The sequence below is a fragment of the Gasterosteus aculeatus genome, chromosome 7 (assembly GCF_964276395.1).
Source record: "Gasterosteus aculeatus chromosome 7, fGasAcu3.hap1.1, whole genome shotgun sequence".
Classification (NCBI taxonomy): domain Eukaryota; kingdom Metazoa; phylum Chordata; class Actinopteri; order Perciformes; family Gasterosteidae; genus Gasterosteus; species Gasterosteus aculeatus.
Genome location: NC_135694.1, coordinates 21,661,176 through 21,686,735, shown reverse-complemented (window position 1 = coordinate 21,686,735; position 25,560 = coordinate 21,661,176). Strand labels below are relative to the sequence as shown.

General features: G+C 41.9%; 3 protein-coding genes and 1 long non-coding RNA gene across 4 annotated transcripts in view; 3 read left to right on the top strand and 1 right to left on the bottom strand.

The window, feature by feature from the left end:
- Window positions 1-33: 33 nt before the first annotated feature.
- Window positions 34-10,961, top strand: abcg4a (ATP-binding cassette, sub-family G (WHITE), member 4a). Its single transcript, XM_040180146.2, is given in 16 exon segments — window positions 34-231; window positions 234-262; window positions 2,094-2,331; window positions 5,372-5,489; window positions 5,576-5,708; window positions 5,968-6,018; window positions 6,386-6,531; window positions 6,623-6,746; window positions 6,965-7,079; window positions 7,166-7,305; window positions 8,081-8,179; window positions 8,293-8,461; window positions 8,564-8,664; window positions 8,752-8,910; window positions 9,312-9,430; window positions 9,602-10,961. Coding segments are annotated over 16 exon segments (2,025 nt in total). The 5' UTR covers window positions 34-173; the 3' UTR covers window positions 9,828-10,961.
- On the bottom strand, window positions 2,191-7,283 carry LOC144410193 (uncharacterized). The gene is made up of 3 exons (XR_013468077.1): window positions 7,143-7,283; window positions 4,636-4,707; window positions 2,191-2,314 (listed from the first exon to the last, which is right to left on the bottom strand). It is a non-coding gene; the product is annotated as an uncharacterized LOC144410193 (long non-coding RNA).
- Window positions 10,962-15,486: 4,525 nt separating the features above from the next.
- On the top strand, window positions 15,487-23,309 carry LOC120821526 (histone acetyltransferase KAT5). The gene is made up of 16 exons (XM_040180147.2): window positions 15,487-15,577; window positions 15,658-15,724; window positions 16,767-16,835; window positions 16,978-17,114; window positions 17,385-17,453; window positions 17,535-17,711; window positions 17,841-18,011; window positions 18,105-18,179; window positions 19,194-19,256; window positions 19,508-19,756; window positions 19,858-19,947; window positions 20,048-20,188; window positions 20,413-20,506; window positions 20,596-20,755; window positions 21,213-21,294; window positions 21,590-23,309. Exons 1-16 carry the CDS (start codon window positions 15,548-15,550, stop codon window positions 21,722-21,724), a joined length of 1,809 nt encoding a protein of 602 aa, XP_040036081.1. The 5' UTR covers window positions 15,487-15,547; the 3' UTR covers window positions 21,725-23,309.
- Window positions 23,310-24,753: 1,444 nt separating this feature from the next.
- Window positions 24,754-25,560, top strand: part of sipa1 (signal-induced proliferation-associated 1) — a 28,432-nt gene continuing 27,625 nt past the window's right edge. The window contains exon 1 of the mRNA XM_078105146.1: window positions 24,754-24,894. The gene's annotated coding sequence lies outside the window, so the exon portion shown is untranslated. The remainder of the gene's footprint in view (window positions 24,895-25,560) is intronic.

Here is a 25,560-nt window from a genome sequence, read left to right as displayed (position 1 = left end):
TGCGAGTGTATTTCCATGCCAGAGTTGGATCGGATGGATTCACTGGACGGAATAACCCCGCCGTGGAAGAAAGGGAGTATGACAGGCACCCTGTTCCCCTGACGGTTCTCGGGCACGCAGTCATAGTTTGGCGGCCGGACATGGTTTTAATCTGCGGAGTTGCAGTATAGTGGATGCGGGATGCTGCGCGCCGCACCCCGAGATGTATTGATAAGGAGAACACGGACCTGTCGACAGGATTTTTGCTGGACTCTGGCGCACAGTGAGCATCTTGTTGTTGTTGTTTTTTTCCCCTTCTTCTGATGTCCATGGGTTGTGCCGTTTTGTCTGAAGGGATCAACTGAGCACTGCTTCTCTCATCCAGTGAGGTAAACTAGCGCTATAAGCTGCTCACCTGGTCATTTCAACACACAATAGGTATGTGCAGCGTGTGTGTGCGTGAGGGTTGGTGCATGTACAATGCAACACATGGCAGCAGCCTTATTGCATATGTGTCCACAGCATTTTTTTATGACTATACCTAAGAGAAAAAGTAAATTCTCCTTACTGCTCTGTCATTTTACTGCCTAAATAGTGTATTTTCATTCCTATCAGTGTGTTGTTAACAGGTGCTTTTTGACGAGCTGGCAGCATCCCCCCCATCAGTGATAAGTCACTGCAGAGAGTCACCACACCACTGCAAAGCTACATTTATTAACCATATTTCACCCCGGGAGACATTTACAACGGCCGCGTGTGTTCACATGTCCTCGCTGTAGCGGCGGCACATGACGGAACATCAAGGCCCTCAATCTGACTAAGAGGCCATCGAAGCCTGTCTGTGTTTTACTGAGTTTATATGCAGGCTTGCAGGGGGGAAATTCACTAATGGCAGGCTGATCAATAAAAGCCATGTTCAATTTCCAGCGCTCTTCACATGAGTCGGATTTAGCTGCAGATATACAGAAGGTCGTGGACAGTTGTACTATCGGACTGGCATGACAGCAGTAGATGTTTGTCCACCACGATCGTGTGTTCGAACTTGACACGAGTTTAGCTTTTTGTGAAGCTGCTTCTATCCATTTTAGGCTCACTTTGCTCCATAACTGTTAGCCTTGATGAGTGGTGGCATATTTGTTACAATAACCTTGTTTGCCTTTATGTATTTTCATAAAATACGTGTATACCTTACAAGTGTGCCTGAACTATCACTAATCCATTTTAAGCCTAAACAGACATCATGTATCTCTGCGTGTCCACATAACTTATTTATTTGCCAAAAGATATTCAAAGGAGCGGGTAGATTTTTATGCCAATCTCTACCAATGCCAAGCGCATGTACACAAATAATGGTCGTTTCCAACTATTTTCTTACTTTTTTGTGAAAAAAATGAGCAATTAATGGACGGCAGTGCACAGTTTGTATTCATTAGTGCACGCAATTTATTTCATGTTGTACATACATCTCCTGAGTTTTAAACATGATCATTGTTAAACTCAACTAGGGTCAACTGATAATTACATGGCTCTTTATTTAAAGTAGGGCACTTAGTATATTTATAACTACTCAACCTGATGAATGAAATAGTAATGGCGACTGAATCTCACACCTCCAAACCTCCTCAGTTTGCTGATATTGGTGAAATAAAATGGTGCGGTTTCAGATCATTGTAAAGCTAATGGACTACCTCTCATCATAAAAGATGCTTTAGAGAAGCCGTCTTGTCTGGAAGGAAATGCAGGTGAATCAGCAGTGTGCTGTGCTGCAGGACTGAAACCAGATCCTGCTCCTCATAAACACATTCCCCCAACCACTCCTTCACAAAATAAATTATAATCGGATCACATCCAGCACCTAGTTTTACCACAGCGTCTGCAGTCAACCTAAAATCCCTCCTACAACACACCTTTGTGTCCACACATCTCACGCGGAGGCACCGGCCTTCTACATATCAGTCATCCAACTGGAAAACAAAGGAACCAAAACCGATCGATGGATTGTTTGCCTTCTGACTAATTTAATCTACATCTGCAAATTGATACTCTTCATGTATGAACATGTTGAGCCTTGAAGCAAGAGAGTTGGAGTTGAGCGTGTCTGTCCTCCTTTGCAGTCTTCCATCATGGCCGAGCGGACACTGGAGCAGGGCTCGGTCAGCATCCCCATGGAGGAGACCAAACTCCCCAGCGGAGCGCCTCCGGAGGCGCCACTGCTCATCCACTTGAAGAAAGTGGAGAACCACATCACTGAAGCTCAGCGCTTCTCCCACCTCCCACGCCGCTCTGCTGTGGACCTGGAGTTCAACGAGCTCTCGTACACCATCCGCGAGGGTCCCTGGTGGAGGAGGAGAGGTACTGCAAAGCTAGGCTTGCATGGTAGCAATGATGGATGGGCGAGCGAGCGCCACCCACGAGGATCAATATCACAGAGTGCACAGATTCACAGTGTACAAACATGTACACATATATACACGTTTGTATATTTTTTATCAGTGTTAGTCTACCTCTCTTGCTTTGCTCTATTGTTCTGACACATACTGTATAGCCACACACACACACACACACACAATTGCAAACTTCAACCATGTCGTAGCAGGTAGTGTGCTGGGGAGCTTTGCTGTGCTCAGCAGAGTTTAGACCTAGTTAATAATTTACACTCAACGGTTGGCACACTGCCTGCCTCCTCTTTTCCCCGCGTTGTCTATACGATAGGCGGTGAGTCAGGCCCACGATTGATCTTCTCATGAAATATGAACTCACCTTTAGTAATGATGTGCCTCCAACCTTCGGTCACGTGTGCTTGTCAACTAAACCACCCTCTGTAAACTATTATGTTTAGCTGCTCTTGCCACGTTCTGTACATTTAGCAGCGTGAGGACAGTGAACTTGAGAGGAATCGTTTATTCACATTCGCCATTTAAGGAGGGGCTCTGCATTATGCATTGCATGTTGTCTTGAGTGATATTTTCAGTCTTGTGTAATATTGACGTGGGTTATGAACGTCTGGCGGAGGAGTGTTTGTGGTTCCCGTGTGGAACCTGGATGTATGGAGAGCATGAATGAGCAGGATCAGAAAGCTAAATCAACCCGTGGTATGTGCTGTTGTTTGCGTGCTCCCTTCAGGGTGCCTGCTTCAACTCATTAGGGTGTTGATGTGTGAGCAGGAAGGGTCTCAGCTTTTACTAATTAAGCCTTGCCAGCCATTTACTCTCCTTCCAATCCGAATGAACCTCCTATACTTCATGTACTTCCAGGTACATCCAGCCCCTTATGACCCTCTCTAATTACTTTTGCCACTCACACGGTAATATAATCACGGTTTTGCGCTTACATTTCACATAAACTGTAGCTGAAACGGTGGGGCTTGTAGTGTCTCATTTAGCAAACTAAGCGGATTCTCTGCAGTTTCTGTTCTCCGAATTAAAGCTGTAAAACACAAAGAGCTGTAATCACACAGAGCTTAAGGCTGTTTAATGTGTCTATTGTGATTGTTGCTACCCAAGTAGTGTATTCCTGAAAGATTTGAACGAGGAGCCTCAAACCCGTGATGTCATCTGTAATTCAATGTGTTCCGGTTTTTGAGCCACTGACGCCACACATGAGTGTCTCCTTTTAACTCCTTAAGGAAAGATGTCCGAGGAAAAATGTGCAATACAGTGAACGTAGAATTATTTATTTTATTGTAAAGGGGCTCCCGAAAGGTTAGTTGGCCACGTGCTGCCCTCCGTCTGCATTAGTTATAGATTCTTCTTCACCATTTATACCTTTTAAGTGAGCTGCTTTCATGTTGAGGTATTCTCCTAACTGGGGAAACACTTGCCCAGCTACCAAACAGGAAGGACAGGAAGAGGGAAAGAGACCAAGACAAAGTTTACATGCCTCTTGATCGGCCGTGTACACAATAATGAGAATTGCACACTGTTTTTTTAAGTAACCCATGCTGCTTCAGGACTGTTATTTTTTTTGTGTAATTGGATTTTAATATAAGGGTTTTGCTTATTTATCCTGTTCCGTTGTAGTCAATGTGGTCAGAGGAAGTGCAGCAGAAGTCAGAGTAAGGCTATGTATTTCACAATATGAAGTGGCAGCAGTTTATATTGTGTTTATATGATGTCAACTAAATTATTAAAATAATCAATACTTAAGTGTACATCTGTAGCGTCTAACAATACGCAGTATGTAAATGTTAAGTAGATGGGCTACTCTTTGAAAAGCATTCTATTGTATAATGTGAACGTGACGGCAGTTTATATGAACAGGTTATCACATAGTTCTAATGAGATGCCTTTTGCCGCGGTGCAACCGCTGTCTGGCACGGCTGTGTAGTAAAATAAAATGTTTTGAATAAATAACAATGCTGATGTCATAGAATTTTATCAAAGAGCATGTTACACATAATTTTCTTTAACAGTCTAGATTACAATAAATGCATTGATGTAAAAAAACATCGATCAAGTACTATTCTTCGAACCATAGAATCATGTTCAGGATGTGTAAAAATACCATACGCAGAGGGTTGGATAATCAGCATGCGCCACATGCCGGAGCAGGGCTGCCTCACTTACAGCAGGCTGCTCCGCTGTCTACATGGAGGCTCTCTGATGGAATAACCCTGCGGGGGAGGAGGGGGCATTGCCATTAGGCCACTTTACTCACAGAGTGAAGGTTCACGGGGGGCCGGCAGCTCCGCTGAGCCCCGTACGCGGCTTGAAACGGGAAAATGAATCCCTGCGGACATGGGTGAGGCAAGGGGGTGACAATGAAAACAGGATACTTAAATGTTTTTAACTTTCCATAAGTGGAAGCTTTCACATTGCGAGCTCTGCCTGATGGTTCCTGGTGCTCAGTAATACAAGCCAGGGAATTTCTCTGCTGGAGGGAACTCTGTTAAAGTATTTTTCTTTTTATATTTTAAGTGTAACATGGTTCAATAAGTTCCATAATTTATAGAAAAGGAAACATACGGTAATGTTAATTTAACTCCACAATAGTTGACCAGAGATGGTGCAACACACTTTCAATATATTTTAAACGTACTATTTGTTATCTTTGTTGTCAGGAATGCTTTGATAGATGAATTAACGTTTAATGTATTTTTGGCTTTTTAGTGGTCTCTTACCAGTTATATGTGCTCTTTGTCTGTGATTACTAATGAATGTTCAACTACTCTTTATATATTAATATTTTCTTTAATCTTGCAACACATATGACTGTGGTCAACGGACTACAACACTAAATATAACAAGTTACTTTAAGCTTATTGTGTCAAATCTTTCTACTTACTTGTCGTAAAAAGAGATACTATTCATGCATGTCTGAGAATGATGAATGAGAAACCAGACCAATTCCAGCAGTGTACATAAAAGCTTTTCCCCCTTTCTGTTTGTGTCAGGTTACAAAGCCCTCCTCAAGTGTCTGTCGGGAAGGTTCAGAAACAAAGAACTGATTGGAATAATGGGGCCTTCTGGAGCTGGGAAATCCACTCTGATGAATATTCTGGCGGGGTACAGGTGGGATGTGGAAGACGATATTTTTCATCCTAATTCCCTGCATTGAAAACGGCTGTAATATAATTGAGTTTTCTGTTTGGAAACAGAGAAACCGGCATGAAGGGCAAGATCCTGGTGAATGGGCGACCGAGGGACCTGCGGACCTTCAGGAAGATGTCCTGCTACATCATGCAGGATGACATGCTGCTGCCACACCTCACTGTGAGGGAGGCCATGACGGTGAGGTCATCTGTAGCACTTAAATTGTACTTATAACGTCACTTATCTGTAGCAAATTGTAAATTGGCTTATTTGAGGAAATTGCACTTTCTTGTTTCTTGCTCTTCTGGGTTTGTATCCCTGTGGTTGAATGCACTAGTCGCTTTGGATAAAAGTGTCAGCTAAATGACATGTAATGTAATGTAGTCTAAATAACTAAATAAACAGTTAAATACTTCACAAAATCCCAGTGTTTAATCAACTTCTGTCTGTCTTTCAGGTTTCTGCCAATCTGAAACTGAGTGAAAGCATGCAGATCAAAAAAGAGCTTGTAAGTCTGAATGCATTGGTTGCATTTCAATTTGCAGAATTCTTTTCAGTAACAGGTGTGCAAGACGGTAGCAGTTTGTAAAGACGCTTAGTCAATGTGAGTGATAACACATACTAATGAGCCAGCCTGCTTCATCATTTCTACATCTACTTGAGAATGTATCCTGATTTTGAAGCCAAATACATGCATTTTCACGTGGTTTGATCTTGTTGTAAATTAATGTCCCATTAAATATCTGTATATGGAAAAATAAAATTGTTAATATATTAACCTTATGAAATACGGTCCGATGTTCCATGAATATGTATTTTATCCTTATTGCCCACCCCTCCACATCATGTGACATCTGTGTCTGTGTGTGTCAAAGGTGGATGAGATCCTGACTGCTCTGGGCCTTCAGGAATGTGCACAGACACGCACAAACTGTCTCTCTGGAGGCCAGTGTAAAAGATTGGCCATCGCCCTCGAGCTGGTCAACAATCCTCCGGTCATGTTCTTTGATGAGCCCACCAGGTAGGATGTTACTTGGCTGGGTTTTAATGTGTGATATATCAACATAAAAACAGGTTGAACGTGGTTCTCTGTCTCATCATGTGTCCCACAGCGGCTTGGACAGTGCGTCCTGCTTCCAGGTGGTTTCCCTGATGAAATCTTTGGCTCTGGGAGGACGGACAATCATCTGCACCATTCACCAGCCCAGTGCGAAGCTCTTTGAGATGTTTGATAAGGTAACTTGAGTGCTTCTGGTGCTGGACACATTTAGCTTTCCATTAGCAGCTGCCCAGACCCGGGCGCTACAGGTTAGCATGATTCATTTCATCCAGCTGACAAGCAGCACAGCAGTCGATACACAGTCCTGTTCTTTTGTCTGTTGTTCATATATTATACAGACAGTCGGTGCGGTGGAAACAATGTTGACTACGCTGTATCTGTGTTCCTCCTCCAGCTTTATATCCTCAGCCAGGGTCAGTGCATATACAAGGGCACCGTCCCTTACCTCATCCCTTATCTGAAGAACCTGGGCCTCCACTGTCCGACGTATCACAATCCTGCCGACTTCAGTAAGTCAAGCAACTCCTTTAGAAAAAGCACGTGATTGCGTTGGACCGTGTCTTTGTTCTTACCTGCGTCTCCTCCCTGTCCTCAGTCATTGAGGTGGCGTCGGGGGAGTATGGGGATCTTAATCCGGTGCTGTTTGAGGCTGTCCAGGGTGGTCTGTGTTCCGAGGAGAGCAAGAAGAACTCCAGAGACAAAAATGACTCTTCCTCTCCCTCTCAATGTCCCAGTGTGAGTGGTACCACCCCTGTCACCTGACCCCACACCTGTCACACAGGATAGCCTCACGTCACGTGGTAATAGAAAATGCAAGCCTTCACTACCACAGAACACTGAAAATGTCCCACTTTGCATTCAAATTTCTTTATATATATAGCTTTAGAATTTTCCTTCAGTGATTTCTGATGGATTACCTGCTTTCAACAAGCCATAAGGTATATACTTGTTTCACCAATGGTCTATTTTGACCCGCGGTTCTAATAACATTCATTTTTTAAAGGATTTAAATAAGTAGTCACCTGAAACCGGTTCCTGTATACGTTATCCAAACGGCTCCCGTTTCATCCACTCCATCAATGTTTTCTACTCAGGCTCTCGCAGCTTCTTCTAACTTGCTCTCTGTCAGCCCCATTAGTCAACTTTGGGAGCAGTAGCTTAATGCTTAAACCCTAAATGTAAACCACCAAGAGCCCACTGATGTATAATTGTTTCTGCATGATGCAATTTTGACCTTCTAATCCTAATCAGTTTATTTATTTTCTCTGTTGCCTTTTCTAACTTGTGTTTTCCATGAAAGCATCAGCAAATAGCCTTTACACTAATAACCAAAGAGTATGATGAATTTCATCCTTATATATGTCAAAGTCTCTCAACTTTCAATAATTTAAAAACAAAACACAAAAATACTATTAATATATTATTAATAAAACAATCCAACTGCTTGTATTTTTCTTTCTTTCACAAATTTACATATTTAACTACTTGTTCTTATTGTCTTTCTCCACAGGAAACAGGAACACTTGAGAAACATAGCTTTGCCACCAGTACATTCACACAGTTCTGCATCCTCTTCAAAAGAACTTTTGTAACGATATGCAGAGACATGGTAAAATTATTATTTTTTGTTCAAAGGCAAAGCTTACTATGAGAAACATGTTTAGTTTGACTCCTGACATCAATTAATGGCTTTTTGTTGTTGTTTATTTTTTTGGTTTCCAGGTGCTGACCCACCTCAGGGTGATGTCCCATATTTGTATTGGAGTGCTGATTGGCCTGCTTTATCTCAATATCGGAAATGATGCCAGCAAGGTCTTCAACAACACTGGTTTCCTCTTTTTCTCCATGCTGTTCCTCATGTTTGCTGCCCTGATGCCCACCATCCTGACCTGTAAGACGCAGCATCTCTGAATAGAAGGGAAACCTTCATTAGCTGTTGTTTGTTTTTCTTGTATGAAGTGAAAAGTGTTTTAACCCTGCTGTTGTTCCACAGTTCCTCTGGAGATGTCCGTGTTTATGAGGGAACATCTCAACTACTGGTACAGCCTGAAGGCCTATTATTTAGCCAAGACCATGGCTGATATACCATTCCAGGTAATATTAAAACCAAATAGCACATAATGGTTTGAACATGAATGCAGTTTATTCCAACATAGCAACACTTGAAAATTTCTTCTACAGGTGCTCTGTCCAATAATGTACTGTAGTATAGTGTACTGGATGACTGATCAGCCACCAGAGGCTGCTCGCTACCTGCTCTTCATGGCCTTGTCCACATCCACAGCCCTGGTGGCCCAATCCCTCGGACTGCTTATAGGGGCCGCATCCACGTCTCTTCAGGTAGGCCGAGCGCTGCACACTTTCAAGTCTCCCTTCACTAGAAAGGGTATTATTTACATTTCTGTAACTTCTCTTGGCCGTTTGACTTCAACTGTGCCAGGAAACGTGAAACGTCCAGTGCACATACACTGAGAATGAGCTTTTAATTGAAGTAGGAGACAATAGTTGCCGGTGGTTTTGTCAAATGGCACCTTTGAGGGAATTAAAGTGAAGTAATGAGTAATGTAAATAACTTTTTTCTGCTGCATTGACTTTGATCCTTTACTTGAACGTCCATCATGAGTCCAACAATATAATAGAAGTGCAATGCTAAATCTGCACACCGTTCCTCTAAGTATCATCAGACAATTCATTCTATTGGAACAGATTTTTAATTTGAATGTTACTCATTTGCTCCACAGGTGGCAACCTTTGTGGGTCCAGTCACAGCCATACCTGTACTTCTCTTCTCTGGCTTCTTTGTCAATTTTGACACCATTCCAAAATACCTACAGTGGAGCTCCTATCTTTCCTACGTCAGGTACAGTTTATGTTGTCCACATTTTTTCATGTGTCATGTGTATTTCTGCTTAATGCATTTTGGCTTATCTGTCTTTGTACCTGTCTTTGTGGTGAACACTTTTTATTTTATCTGAAAAAGTTTTAAAATGTGTTTTTCACTTTAGTGCGCGAGTAAAATGCTGTGTTTCAGGTACGGCTTTGAGGGGGTTATACTCTCTATCTACGGGATGAACCGGTCGGAGCTTGAGTGTCCGGGTGTGGTTTGTAAATTCCAAAAGCCAGAGGAGGTCCTGCAACTGCTGGACGTGGAGGACGCAAAGCTGTACGTGGACTTCATTGTGCTGGGCGTTTTCTTCCTGGTCCTCAGACTAGCGACTTACCTGGTTCTACGATACAAAGTCAAGTCAGAGCGCTAAGACGTCCAGGCGATGATGGATTTGAACGCCTGCACGTTTTCTGGCAGTGTGGGATAGTAAGCAAACATATAGTCTCTCTTTCCTGTCGTCACTTTATATACACATACAAGAACTTACACAAGTGCAGCACATGAAATCCTCACAAAGCTGTGCCGGACCACCAAACTGTACAGTATAATATTCTCTTTTAAAAAAATTTCAAGAAAGAAGAAAAACGTGTAGTTCTGACTCCCATTGTTGCCCTTCAGGTAAGAGTATTTTTCCGCCCCCCATTAACTTTCAAAAATATTCTGTATCTGCAGTCTACATAAACAGAATACACAACAACGTACCAGAGAGCATGTGTCTTTAAACTGAGCCATTTGGATTTAGCCGCAGGGTTTATGAGGACTCACAGTGACCATCACGGTGCAGGAGTGTCCAATAACCTGTGTTTTGACAATCCGATGGCCAAACTGATAATCCAAGGTTATTTTGTGATCTGAATCTCCTTAATTCATTCGTCATTGGACAGCACCCATGAAGATGCCGCAGGAATACTATTTCATGATGTATGCCCTTTTATTTCCATCAGGAAAAGTGGAAACTTTCATTGCCGGAAAGCTTTTGTGCGACTTCTCCTTCTGCGGTAGGAACATCTCAGCAGGTATCCTTACCGAGACGCTGTACACGATGGCTTTTCTCTGAGGAAATGGAACATTAACAAACTGCCAGTGAATGACTTTCCTCACTTTACATCTCCAGTGCTGGTCATTTTTGCAGGACTTTCTGCAGTACCGTTGAAGCTAGTGGTTTAACGTGGTCTTCAACAAAGATGGTGTGGATTCACCCTGGCAACAAGGCCCATTGTTCCTTACTTTCTCCTTAATATAACAATGTTTGTTTCCTCTGTAAGAGAGGGAGCATTCACTTAAGAGGGAGCAGATTGCAAAATCGCGACTGTGATTTGTAGCCTGAGGCGGACGGCTGTTGCACAGCGGGAATGGTGTTACAGGTGAAGTGCAACGGCTGATAGTGTAGTTCAAAGAGTCTAATCGGCGTTACTCCTTCGACACATATCTGTGAACTGCTTGTTTCCACTCGTTGTATGACTCTTGAGCCCCCTCCTCCTCCCTGAGCTATGAAGGGAAATCACGTTTTTTTTAATCCTTTTTCTCCTTCTTTGCTGACGTCCGACAAATGTGTGTTGTTCAAAACATTGCTAGGTTCTTGAAACGCTGGCTAGGCAGTTTTTGTGCCTCTGACCTGGAAGGATTTTAGTTTCCTCTAGTTCATTATTTGCACCTCCACCTTATGTATATGTACATGCTATGAACACACACACACACACACACACACACACACACACACACACACACACACACACACACACACACACAGAGGTTCTTATTCACACAGACTTACACTCACAAACGCTCACAAGAAAACGCATACATTCACCCTCTGCAATGTTTAGAAGAAACTTTCTTGTTCCGGGGCAATGCAAATATTTTACAATAGACTTGCTATGAAATATTTCTTACTCAAACTATGCTACTTGGTAACCCTTATTATAAAGCATAAAATAATAAGTATATAATCAGTGATTGTACAGTGAAAATGTTATGCTGTCAACAAATGTACATTTGCACTTTTCGATGTTCGTTCTTTTTTTATTTGAATTTTATTTTTGTTATACATATATATATATGTGTGATGCTTGAAAGTATAACGGGAAAACAGCAACCGAATGTTGCATGTTCACAGGAATGAAATTTATGAAATATTAAATTTCAGATTTAAAGTGTAACAATTTCATTTCCCCATCCAAATGTATGTATCTTGCCATGTTTGAGGAGATGCAAATCCTCTGCTTTCTGCTGAACTATTATAGAATATCTGTAAACAAGTGCATCACGGCTGTAGATAAGAGATAGATAGATTGAAAAGTACTGTAGTAATGTGTGAAATGTGCTGGAAGGAAGACAACCAAATGTATCATTAAGTTGCTAAAGAGCCTGGCGGCTTTGGGAACGAAGTGGATCCGTGAAGCAGTTTAATGATCATAGATCTGCTTCACAGCTCAGACAGAAAGCTGCAGGGAAAGGTTTGGATTCTGTCATTAATAGCAATAGTCAATATTGTGATGTTTGATTGTCATACCTCCAAAACCTGTGACATTATTTAGTTAATATGTTTTATATTAAGACCTTGATATGAGCCCTTTTGTTGCTACCAGTCTTACTATGTGCAATATCCATCCAAAGGTATTGCAACTAAATGGGGCCAATTTCTACAGAGAAAAATGTGACGCTGCAATCTCTCTTTTCCATCTTTTCATTTTGTATTTTTTTGTTGCTTCTGTTCACCGACTAATTTGGTGGGTGTGTTAAATGAATATCTATGTTGAGGATTTAAATTTGAGAGACAGAAGCAGAATAATAATGAGAGAAGCTACCAGGAAGATATTTCAATTTTAATTTCAGGCCCAATTGTTAGCGGAGGAAAATATGTAGCAAGAAGGAAGTGTTACATAAAGTCTGTTTTAAAATCAACACAGCAGATATATATACGTCTCAACTTTCCCTGAAATATATTAAATTCCATGAGTTAATATTAGACCTCCAGGTATAACTTTATATGGTAAAAAAGGAAATTAAACCGCTCCTTTGTTTGTGATGATTGTCAGCGTTGAAGTCATTAAGAAGTCTGGAAACGCTTCGTCCTAAAGATTCAAGGCTTATGGTAAAAAAGGAAACATGTTCATTTTTTGACCAAAGAAGAGGCTCTAAAAAAGTCACAATGTGTGTAGATATTCAAATCCAGATGGATTTTATTGATTTCGTAAGATTTGCTTTGCAGTGTCCCTCATAGGTCAGATTGGTCATCACTGACAGATGCGTTAATATTAAATCGAGTGGAAGCAGTGTTCTGTAAGAGACAGTGTACAATGAGGAACGTATGCTCATGTCAAAATGCTTCGCCGTCTTTGACATTTTAATTTATCATGTCACTAGTCACTATTTCACCTTTTGGTCATAATAAGCCACCAGACTTCTGTGCACTCATGCATGATAAATAGTAATACACTGGCTATCCCTACAGAAAGCTATGTTGTTTGATTGGACATTTATAATTGAATGGAAAGCTGTTTAACACAGATTTTCTTCCATTTTTGTTTGTCAGAATTACATTTCATTTTCAGTTTTATTTATGGTTTCTCAACTCAAAAAATGCAAGTTCTGTGTACTGAACGCTGTTCCAAGGATTATAATAAAGATCATTTATAACCTTTGCACTCGCTCCCTGAGATGATCAAATACTGACTGTTGTTAGTTCACACTTATTTGTGAAAATGTTAAATATTAAGTTGATATATGGTTACTTGTTGTATGCTTAAACAGATACCTCACGTACAGGTGTATTAGAGCATCAAATACTTTATTTACCAAGTACACAAGGGTTTTGACATCAATGATGCAATCTTTCGGAGTGTATTTGTGTTTTATGATAACCACTTTTTGTTCACTCGTCATATCGATGTGACACTGGTTTCAGCATCACTGTCCCATAAGAGGCATGTTAGCAATTTTGGTCAGTGTTTCATGTCGGGGTTTAAAAAGAAAACATTTTCATTGAAAGCCAATAACTCCAACTTTGAACAACTTTGTAATGCAGGCTGTGTTATTGTGGAAAAAAGGAGACTATTGTTGAGGAGGATGTATACTTTTAAAAATAGGAATCTGGGTGTCAATGTCAGGAACCATAAAGATCCCAATGAATAGAGAAATAAGAATAGAACTAGACATTTTACAGCCCAAAAGTTTTTCCATTGGAATGCGGTATTCTACATCCTCTCATGTAAAAAGAAACTTATCAGCCACATTGGCTGAGGTCAGGAAACTAAATGTTAAACTTGTACTTTGAGCTGCTTGAGTTGTTGTCTAGAGCAGGTAAGAAATAAAGTGCTTCCATGGTTGTTATTCAGACTTAGATCCCATTAGATAAGATAAGATGGTCCTTTATTAGTACCACAACGGGGAAATTTATAGGATAACAGCAGCAAAGGGGGTAAAGTGCACACACGTTAAGACAAGATACAAAATTGTTGTAAATAGCGGTTATGAACTAAAACAAGAATGCACAGTAGCTGAAATTAAATGAAATTCAAGATTATATAAACAGAAATACAAAATAATACTGACATACATCATTGTAACGCACCACAAGAGACCAGAGTGAACTCAAGCGCAGAGCGCAGTTTTATTAGCAGGGTACAGACAAGGATCAGGCGTGGTAGGGCCCGGTGAACAGGCAGGGGTCGAAAGCCGGGAGCGCGGAGGTAGGCAGAGGTACCGTCGAGGGTCAGGCAGGCGTGAACGAGGTCTGGGACAAAGGAGAGGTCAAATAACAGGTAGGCAGAAACAGGATATCAAGAGAACGCTCAGAATGTGATGGTAACATGCACGAGACTTCGCACCGGCGTCTGAGGCTTCGGCAGCTTAAATGCCCAACCTCTCCTGATGAGGGACGAGCCACAGGTGCGTTGGTGGGAGTGGCCGTGCCCGCTCAGTGGGCTGATCCTGAGTGGCACAAACCATTGTCACGTGCGACAGAGGGGTGACTGAGATCCCGAGCTTCGGACTTTAGTATTCCGGAGACGGGGAACGTCTGCTTGTGACAATCATATACAAAGAGAACTATTATTACAGTTATTGCACAAGTTTGAGTTTCTCTGGTCTTCTGCTCGGAGCACGGCTCTTGTGCAGCCTCACAGCAGCAGAAGGGAGAAGCTGTGGTACCTGTCCTTCACACACCGGGGGCAAGTCAGCTGGTGGCTGAGGGAGATGTTTAGAGCAGTCAGGGTGTCCTGCATCGGGTGGGAGGTGTTGTCCATCAAGGATAATAATTTCACGATCGTCCCCCTGTCTACCAACCACTTCCAGCACACTGTCTAACTAAGATCTAAATCGCCATTTGGCTGTGTATTAAACCCTGTTTATTGATGTCAATGAAAATCATGCACATTCAAGCCTGTTCTGCTCCTCTTTGTTTGATTAGGTTGTAGACAAGAGGGACCCCTGCTGCCAAGAAGTTTATACTTTTTCTATATTTTATATTTTATTGAAAATATGCGGTATTGCATTAGTACTTTTTTTTTGCATGTCCTAAATAAAATATTCCTGGCCCCTGGGACGGCATATTTTCGTCATTTTTGGGGGCAAATATTTTTGACTCCAGAAATGTTTTTTTTTTAATGATATTCGATTTTTTTTTTCACATCAGAAATGGGCTTTACGCCTTAAATTACAAATGGTTGACCACCTGTGTCCTGTTTCATTAGGGGCCATGCAGTCAGTTTCTTTGAAATACTACGTGTAAATGAATATATAAAATGTCACTTCATCTCAATATGATGAGGCAAGCCGCTAGTTAGGTTTACGTTTTTGAATGCCGGCTCTCTCTCTTCTCGTTTTTAACTTGCATAATAATAAAATAGGTTTTAGATGCAAACCCGTACATGGCCTCAACCTTCTGACGCAGTTGATCAGTCATATTTGTGTTCCTAATAAAAGTGTTGCACCACACCTGCCATTTGATGAAGATTCCTGCTCGTTGTTTCCGGTTTGGTTTTACAACTTCCGCTCCCTACATTCATCGACAGAGTACCATCTTGCTGTTTATTTAATCTTTGCCGTGGACCGGCATTTTCCCACAACACCCCGCTCCTACTCTCACAGATGACGAAAATGGCGGACAACGCATCATCGGTACGTTTTCAAGATACACATTTTAATTTTAGAGACATTGACCCGTTTCGGGATGCAAATAAATGTTTTATTTCGTACAGGTCGAGATTGTTGAGGGCTGTCGCCTTCCCGTTCTTCGTAAAAACCAAGAACACGAAGACGAATGGCGTAAGTATTGTCCGGTTGTTTTCCTGTGCTAAGCTAGCTAATGCTAACTAGCAAACCTCAGCTGTTGTTATCGGACGCCTCGGCCTCCAGTTAAAGCACTGTAAACACCACACTCAAAGCGCACACATTTAACTGTAAATGTGGTGGTTGGATTTGGTTTGAATGCTTGCTGAAACTACCCCTACATCCACCATGTAATAAACAAGCTAGCTGCTGTGGATTTTTTAAATAGAAAAGATGTTTTAGGGGAACCTGCATGACATCCCTCTGACACCTCTCTGTTGTTTACAAATGTGAAACAAATTGTTCAGGTTTTATACTGTAATGCCAAAATGAAACTGTTCTCACCTTTAAAGGTAACATTTGGGCCAACGTGGTCCAATGCTAAACATTTTGACAAGTTGCACTAATGAGAAATGTAAGAGCCTCAACAAAGTTAGCCAGGTCAGTAATTGTGGAGCTTCAGTCCGGCACTTTGCTCCTCTGACGTCACTCAGCTGCAGCCTCATGTCAAAGTGGGTTTGTGCCTAAACGGCTTGATATTTAATCGTAATACAAATGGAAAACAATAAGGTGTTCCCATCTCACACGGTTTTTTGTATTATTAAAATATATATATATATTTCTCTTCATTTCTGTTGTTCTTGTACACTTTTATTTATTTTTTCCTGTATTTGTTAGTTTCTTGTGACACCTTTTTGATTTATCACACAGAGGGGTGCAGTTCATCTTTCTTTTTCTCGTGTTTTCATAGTTTTTTTTTTTTTTTTAAGCGTCCGGTCAAACACGCCCACAGCTGTGTATTTTGAGTTGCAGTTGTCGCTGAACAGCATTCTAAAACTCAAAAGAGACCGTTAATTTAAAATATAAAAGCAACGTTTTGTCTCAATTGCGAAGATGAAAAAGAAAAGTCCTTTGGCATGTTTTTGAGATTATTGTGGGTCTATTATCTTTTAAGTATTTCATGGAGGTCCATAGCAATAAGTTTGAGTACACGTTATTTGCAAGTTTTTTTAATTGGACTTTTCTGCTTTTCTTACAGCGTTGGCTGAAATTTTAAGTGTGAAGGAAGTCTCTTCAAGAAAGCTTTACTATGTTCACTATATCGACTGTGAGTATACTTTGTGTTACATATTGTTTTTCTCTGACGTTGTAACTGCAATTACAGTTACTTTACAGACTGAATTACATAACCTAGAAGAAAACCAGTGCTTGATGTCTTTCCGTCTGTGTCAAACTGCTTGTGTAAAAAGTCAACAAGCGCCTGGATGAGTGGGTCACAGGGGACAGGCTGGACATGAAGAAGCTTCAGTTTCCTAAGAAAGAAGCTAAAACGCCAACCAAGAACGGCCTTCCAGGCTCCCGTCCCAGTTCTCCAGAGAGAGAAGTGGTAAGCGAATGCTGCGCCTCACTCTTTATCAAATCTGTCTGGTCATTTAAGTGGCCTTATTGATAATGACATACAATATTTTCGTGTGCTGCTTGAATAAATAATTTATTAAACAGGAACACACACACTGCATACAGTGTTTGCTATGTTTAAATTTCTTTTTTATATTCAACCGTGACTAGACCATGAAAGACGGTAGTTACATCATGTGTGCGTTAAATCCCTGAGTGTAATCTAAGGGTTAATATGAATGTTGTTTTTTCAATTCAGAGAAAGAGTCTAGATCTCAACGTACAGTCGGCCACGGCTCCTTCCAGAGGCAAAACCCTCCCCACACCGGTAACACAATTTACACAATCTATAAATGACTGGCACCGTGTTTGAAACCGCTGTTGACGTGCGTTTTGTGTGATCATACAGCTGTCGAGTCACGCTGAACTGCATGGGAATCCAGAAATAAACAACCATGAAATTAAAAAGGAAGATCCTGAGCCGGTCGTGCAGATCACTTCTGGAAGTGGTTTGACCCACAGTGTGACCAAATGTTTGTCCGGTGTGTGCACTGGACTTGTCAAGCCACATTTCAAGTCTTTCAAGGTAGCTTGTATTTCTCTGTTTATCTTTTACCCACCTAAAAGCTGCTTGATACGCTGTGGCCGTTTGACAAGACACCGTCTTAGCTCGTATCACACAAGCCAAATGACGAAACCCGTTTGTCTGCTGCAGAAGAGAAAAGTAGAAGCCGTCCCCATGGCGACTCAGGTACCGCCGGCCCCCCCTGTGCCCTCCCTGCCGAGTTCAACCGAAGCCTCTCAGGCGTCCGTTTTTCCTGCTGTGAGGGAGCCCAGCACTTTCAAGTCCCGCGAAGACCACGAACCGATCTCCTTGCTCACAACGGTGAAGAAAACTTCGTTATCTTAAATGTTGGATTTAGTTTTTGTCTTCTTTTTTCTTTACTGGTTCTGACTTTTGATTTCTATGTATTGATAGAACGGCAATGCCCGGCGACTCATTCCCTCGCAACCTGGTAGGAAGAGAAAAGCCAATTGTGGTGGAGCTGATGAGGTATGTAACTTAAGTATATTTCATTCTTTACATTCACCTCATTATTTGATTATTTTAAATGTATGTCAGTCCCTGCTAAAAATGCAGGATTTTCAACAAGTAAAAAGTAAAAAAATGTCTATAGCATTACATTCTACACTTTAAGGAACAATTTGTATTAATGTTAATCATCTACTCCAGTTTTACAAGATGACCATAATTGCTGCTGCTATTTACATTAGCAGAATATCCGCTCTCCGAATCCCAGAGTAACATTCATCACAAGAATGCTTTCTACATTGTTATCGTTCTTTACTGTCTTTAAGAGAAACGAGTTTCTCTTATTTCTATGTAGCCGTACTTATCAAGCACAAGGAGACGAGCCCCCCTCCTTTAATGGTTGGGGAAACACTGGATTTAATGTCACTTAATGAAAAAGCAAAAAGTCCAAACAAAGCAGGTCAGACCTTTTTTGTTTTCACGGTTTTACCCGTCAATCTATTCAACAGCAGCAGCTCAGCCTTGATGAGTTTTTCCTCACGCGTTCTCACGTCACCTCCGATGACAGGGGCCAGTGGGTTTCTCGTAACTCAGTAAAATAGCTGTCAAACCAATATAAAATAATCTTTTCTTCATTCGTCAACATCTTTGTTACTACTGTGTCATTACTGCTAGCTCGTGATGAACACAACCTTCAATCGACTAAAACAAAAGTTCAATATTTCTTCCAATCTGCCACTTAACCAGGCTAGAAATATGCCTTTTGGAGTTCAATTGTAGAGGGCTTCCTTGGCTTGAGGTTTATTTAGTTTGGTATCTGATGAACGCTATAAATATAAACAGTATGGGCGTAACAGTGTAAACACATTGCTTCTTTTGCTTTCAGCTATATTATTACAATCAATAGTGACAAAATTAAAATGTATGGTAAGTTGGTATGAATAACAAAAGACTCATACGGACGTATGAATAAGAAGCATTTTATTCTGCTTTTGTTGTCCCTAAAAGCCTAATTGTTGTGTCTCTCTCTGCCAGATGATAAAGGTTTTGCAGTATAACAACCCTCAAAGTGCCAGCGTCTTTCTTCCACCACCGGAGGTCAGTTCTTATTACCACACGTTTATTGTATGCTGCTATTCCTTAGTGGATCCAATAAATCTAAAGGGTTGGTTGCATTTTAGAAACACATCCAACCACTGTGGCTATTCATGTTACTTCTTTAAAGAAATTCTAAATGTATGCGTAGGCTCCTTTCCGATCAGGCTTTGTTTTCTGTTTTGACGCTATATTTAGCTGCATGAAAGTAACTACAGTAAGTGTGTGTAATGTGTCTAATGTCGTCTCTCCAGGATTCCCAAGACAGCTCAGACGGCATCCCGTCAGCACCCCGCATGACGGGCAGCCTTGTGTCTGACCGCAGCCACGATGACATCGTCACCCGGATGAAGAACATCGAGTGCATAGAGTTGGGGCGGCACAGACTGAAGCCCTGGTACTTCTCACCGTACCCACAGGAGCTCACCACTCTGCCCATCCTCTACCTCTGTGAATTCTGTCTCAAGTACCTGAAAAGCCTGAAGTGTCTCCAGAGACATTTGGTAAGAATCGTCAGGATGTCACTTATCTCAAGCACTTCATCTCCTGTCACTGAGAATGTTGCACATGACGCTCATCCTCTTGTGTTTTACGTCTTTGGCAGACTAAATGTAATCTAAGACATCCGCCAGGCAACGAGATCTACCGCAAAGGCACCATCTCATTTTTTGAGATCGACGGCAGGAAAAACAAAGTTAGTAATTGGGGGGGGGGGGAGATTTTGCACTCTCTCCAAGACGTTCTTTGGAAGCATTTGTGTATTTCTGACTAATACGTCTGTCGTGTTCTTCCAGACTTATTCCCAGAACCTGTGTTTACTCGCAAAGTGTTTCCTGGACCACAAAACCCTGTATTACGACACAGACCCTTTCCTCTTCTATGTAATGACCGAGTACGACTCCAAAGGCTTCCACATAGTCGGCTACTTTTCAAAGGTACACAAACGATGCAAAACTGTTATAACCGTGTGTGTGTGTGTGTGTGTGTGTGTGTGTGTGTGTGTGTGTGTGTGTGTGTGTGTGTGTGTGTGTGTGTGTGTGTGTGTGTGTGTGTGTGTGTGTGTGTGTGTGTGTGTGCGCGCGCGTATACAACAACGTCCACTCACAGCTTGGGAACAGTCTTCCAAACACAACCTCATTTTTTAAATGTCTTCATGCAGGAAAAAGAGTCGACTGAAGATTACAACGTAGCCTGCATCCTCACCTTGCCTCCCTACCAGCGGAGAGGCTACGGCAAGCTGCTCATTGAGTTCAGTGAGTGAAGCCGTGACTCTGTGACAGTGAATGTAGCAACACGGAAGTGTGTTTCCTGTGCTCAGTCAGCGTGTGTGTGTGTTTGTCAGGTTACGAGCTGTCAAAGGTGGAAGGGAAGACGGGGACTCCTGAGAAGCCGCTGTCTGACTTGGGTCTTTTGTCGTATCGCTCCTACTGGTCCCAGACCATCTTGGAAATCCTCATGGATCTTAAACCCGACAACGGAGAAAGGCCGCAGATTACAATCAAGTATGTGTCTCGTGGAAATTCACTCCAACCTTCTTAAACCTCGGTTTGCTGATTAATGTGAAGTGCTTCTGTAGTCTTTGTTGAAGTTGACTTCCTTTTTAGCAGTAATAATATGCTATGTCAATAAAAACATAAGATCTGGTGTGGGACAGGCTACCTGCCACTCTACCTGTGTACTCTTGTTTACAATCATAATGATAATTTAGTAGCTTGGGAGGACAGATTAAAGGAACATACTGCCAATGGAATCAATTTGGAGACGCAAGGATTCAGCAACTTTTGGACCCATCTACTTTAGTCGGCCACACAGGGCTGGTTTGGTTTGATACTTTCGAGCAGACTTTGTTTCCTCAAAGGGGCCGACACCAACTTTAATCAACTCCTAACAATATGTTTTCATCATAGCAGTTAAATGATTGGTCCCCTTTTCATTTGAAATGTTCTTTTGAACCTCCAGTGAGATCAGTGAGATCACAAGTGTTAAGAAAGAAGACGTAATTTCAACGCTACAGTACCTAAACCTCATCAACTATTACAAGGTGAGACCAGCCGTCCTCTCTGTATTTCTCTCATCCTCAGCCATCCCATCCTCTGTGAAACGTTAGAGCTGTAGAAAAGGGCACTGAACCAGCGTTGGTCATTGTCAACTTTCCATGATACTCGGATGTTTTCCATTTATCATTTGTATCGTTTACTTCTATAAAAATGGTTTCAGTTGTTTTGTGTGTAGCAATATGTTGCAGCTGATACAAACTGCTAGTGGTCTCCACTCAGATGACGTGGTGATGTCGCATCTTCCTCATTCCTTTTCTAATTGTTGTCTCTTGCATGTAGGGTCAGTACATCCTGACTCTCTCAGAGGACATTGTGGACGGTCACGAAAGAGCGATGCAGAAGAGACACTTGCGTATAGATCCAAAATGCCTTCACTTCACACCAAAGGACTGGAGCAAGAGGGGCAAGTGGTAGAGGCCCGGTCACTGAAACCCCTCCCAAACTCGCCATATAGCGGACTCGAAGCAAACAGTGGCTCAGATCAAGGCTTTCGTTGAACAGCCTCAAACCTTTCAAGCCAGGACTATTTTTCAGATAAGACATAATAAACTTAGATTGTCAACTTTTATTGTGAATACTCCTTGTATATTGTGACTTTAAAAAGGATAGACTGATTAACCGTGACACCGCCAAAATTGACAGCACACCTTCTACTGTGTAAAAGATCCTGTTTATGACCGATGTGCGTTTAAAAGTCAGACACGTTTGTTTAATAGTGTAATGTATGTGGCAAACTGACTGACCAACTAATGGAAACAATATTGTTTTATACATCATTTCATCGGTTGACTCATCCACATTATGTAAGAAAAAAAAAAAGGAAACACACAAAGGGGATTTATCTTTTAAATTCAACAAGGAAAGAAGATGTTAAATAATGTGATTTGTCTACATGCTTTGTATCTGCCACACAAAGTGGTGTTAAATTTGTTGTCCAAATTGTTAATGTACTACCCAAAATGTAAAATTCAATGTGTGACACTTTATTTCAATCCCTTTGGTCTAAATGTAAAAAGTACAGTACTTGGGTGTCTCTTTAAACACCGGGACAGCCGTGCAGAGTATTGTCTCCACTTTCTACTTTGGGTACATTTCTGTACAAACTGTCCAGGAATGAAAATGTCTCTCCAACACCTGTTCCTGCAAACACATGATTCGATTGTTATGCAATAGAATACAAACTGCTAAACAAGTCACTCGTATTAAAAGCGACTCAATGAAAATAGGACTGTGACATTAAACAGCGGGACGATAAAAGGAACACAATTTAAGGACCATAAAAGTTCTAATTCTCACAGTAACTTTGAAGTTTATGGTGATTCTCCTCCAGTGCCTAGTTCTGTTTTAACTAGCTGCGTGGCCAGAAACGTTCTAGTGGTAATGTGGCTTACTTGTAGAAAGAAAAATATATGTTTTTAAATAAACAGCCAAAACAGCTTGGCTGCAGAAAACCCTTTTAAAGAGATACCGTTGATGTTGCTTGAGAGGAACGTGGACAATTTGGGTTTGTTATCTTTCACAGTCTGTTTTCATATCCCTGTTTGAAATAGTATTTATGCTCTTTGTGATCATTCGGGAGATTCTTCCTTTTTATGATATAATTCAGTCTCTGGATCATCGGTGTGCAGCGAGACAAATCAATTCCTTGTTAACATGTATGTTGCTCATAACTGGACCTGATTGTAAGAAAAAAAAAAAGTCAAAGACTGAAGCCATGTTGAACTGTTAGAGGAATGTAAATTTTGTGTACAGTTGTCTTTTGTGTCTTTTTTTTTACTTAATGTAAAGTAACTGGCCGCACAATATCAACAGGAAATGGAACATAAAAATGGTATCTTTCCTTCAGTTTGCGTTTTATGTTTACATGTCACAAAGGTTATGGAATTTACCCTGTTTAAAGGATTTAGTAAATCTTTAAGCGAAACACAGTGTACAGTATGATTTGAACGTTTAATATAAAAAGGTTCTTGAATTGAGATAAAGAAAAGAATGAAAAACACTAAGTGTACTCCTGTGTGTCTTTCCCCCGTTCGGTGCGCACTTTTATTGTTATCTGACGTACCGGTTCGGGTGAGGAATAAACTAAATGCTCCACTGTGGGCCGGGTGATGGATGTCTAGAGATCCTGAAATGTCTTCTGGTTCTATGTTGATCTTTGTGGTAATGTGTAAGATTATCCCATGGTTAAACTCTTTTCTGCAAGTCTGCGTAACAGCCACCAGGGGGGGACATTGAGACTTTTAAGCCCTCCCTCTTGGTGCATAATGGCTAAAGTTCAAACAAAAAAATGAAGCAAGGGGCGGCTTTATTGAGAATAAGATGTAAAAGTGCAGCCTCGCTGTGTTGAGTAGCTGAGGACGCGTTGAACCACACGCGGGCCTCCGCAGTGGATCAGAATAGTCGATCCAGTCTGCAGGTACAGGTGAACTATTTATATGGTCTTGAAAAGTCTTATCACACCGCCGCAAGGTCACTCAATGCAACGTTTGTTTTAGTGCAGTTTCGGTGTTCAGGACCGAACAGGGTGACTGTGTGAAACCTTCATTAACTTCCCCTGCAGGGGTCTATAAATCTGATGCGTGGAGGGGCGTTCTTTACTTGTTGGATGGCCGTGACGCTGCTTAATCTTTAACCAAGTCAGGTTGAATTATCAGCCTTTCACTTGGTGGTGAAAACTGGCATTTTCTTTCTGCACCTGGCGGAGGCACACCGGCCCCCACGAGGGCCGGGGAGGATTTCACACACCTCTAATATTCTCTCCCATTGCTCATTTCTGACATTTAGTACATTTCCTCATCCCAAATACTGGCCAGTGGTACATTTTATGGCGTATATTTATTTGATATCTAGCTTTGGCTATTTTTACTCTCGTGTTGAACACAATCAATTAATTGATGTGCAACAAGAAATGAAACCACTTTTAAAACAATGTCAACATTTGATTGTCCAAAATGACCCTTTGTGTCAATTTGAGAGGCTCAACACAAATCATGCTAAAAATCATCAATCGGAATATTCGTAGGTCAAGTGTAGATCGTGTTAATGATATCATAACAGGCCATACTTCGGATAATTAAGATCCTAAGATAACCATCTACTCTGTAATTGGAAACGTGTCATTTCAACTGGTTTGACCACACGGACCCTCTTGTACACGAGATGATGAATTGTTCATTTGGTCTATTTTTTCCCCTCATCAAAACACACCAGAGGAGGCGGTAAACTCCAGAACCCTCTCAGGATGAACACACACACACACACACACACACACACTGGGGCCTGCTTGCTTTTAAGAAAAACCCTTCAACTTCTATCAACTGGTGCGTCTGTTAATTCTCTTATCTCCTGAAGGCACACAACGCAGGCCTCTCCTCCTCCCCCGCTCCCCAGCCCAGCTCACTGACCTGCCAACACACACACACACACACACACACACACACACAGCCATATGGTGCGGCCAGGACGGGGCTCACGCAGTCATTAGGGGGATGGTGCCGGACGCTCGGCTCTGGCCCGGTGTATGTTAAGCAGCACGCCGCCTCTCCTCTCCTGACCGCCATCAAATGATTTGCCCAATTTGCCCGGTAGGTGATGTCTTTTAAGATGCAGTGACTGATGGGAAAAGAACAACGTTGTCACACTCTCGGTGCTCTTATTGTCGAGCAGGTTGATTGTTTGTTGTGGTCTCGACCCTTTGGGGAGTACAAATAAACACACTGTCACACATGTAAACACCCACACGCACACACACACACACACACACACACTGCCGTTTTCACCTTTAATCCTCAACGCCTTTGAGCCTTTATCTCTCCCGTGCAGAAATTTCAGTTAAATTAGACTAAATGAAAATCGCAAAAGCCTCTAAAAGAAAGAGCATCTTAAAACAATGTTGCATCATCCTCATATCTTCCACGCTTCTGCTGTTTGTCGTTTCATTGCACGGGTCCCTGATTCAGCACATTTTACATGTGTGCGTCCTCGCCGCTGGAGCATTTGGAAGGAAAGATCTCCTCCTGGCCGCTGCTGGCCGTCGCTGCATCAACCTCTTTCTGAGAGGCCGGGTGAAGCTGTGTGTGCGTGTGTGTGTGTGTGTGTGTGTGTGTGTGTGTGTGTGTGTGTGTGTGTGTGTGTGTGTGTGTGTGTGTGTGTGTGTTTGACAGGGAGAAAGGGGGGGGGGGGGGGGGGGGGTGGCTTTAGTGCGATGTGAATGGAATAGAATCAGCGCGAGGGGGGGGGGGGGGGGGGAG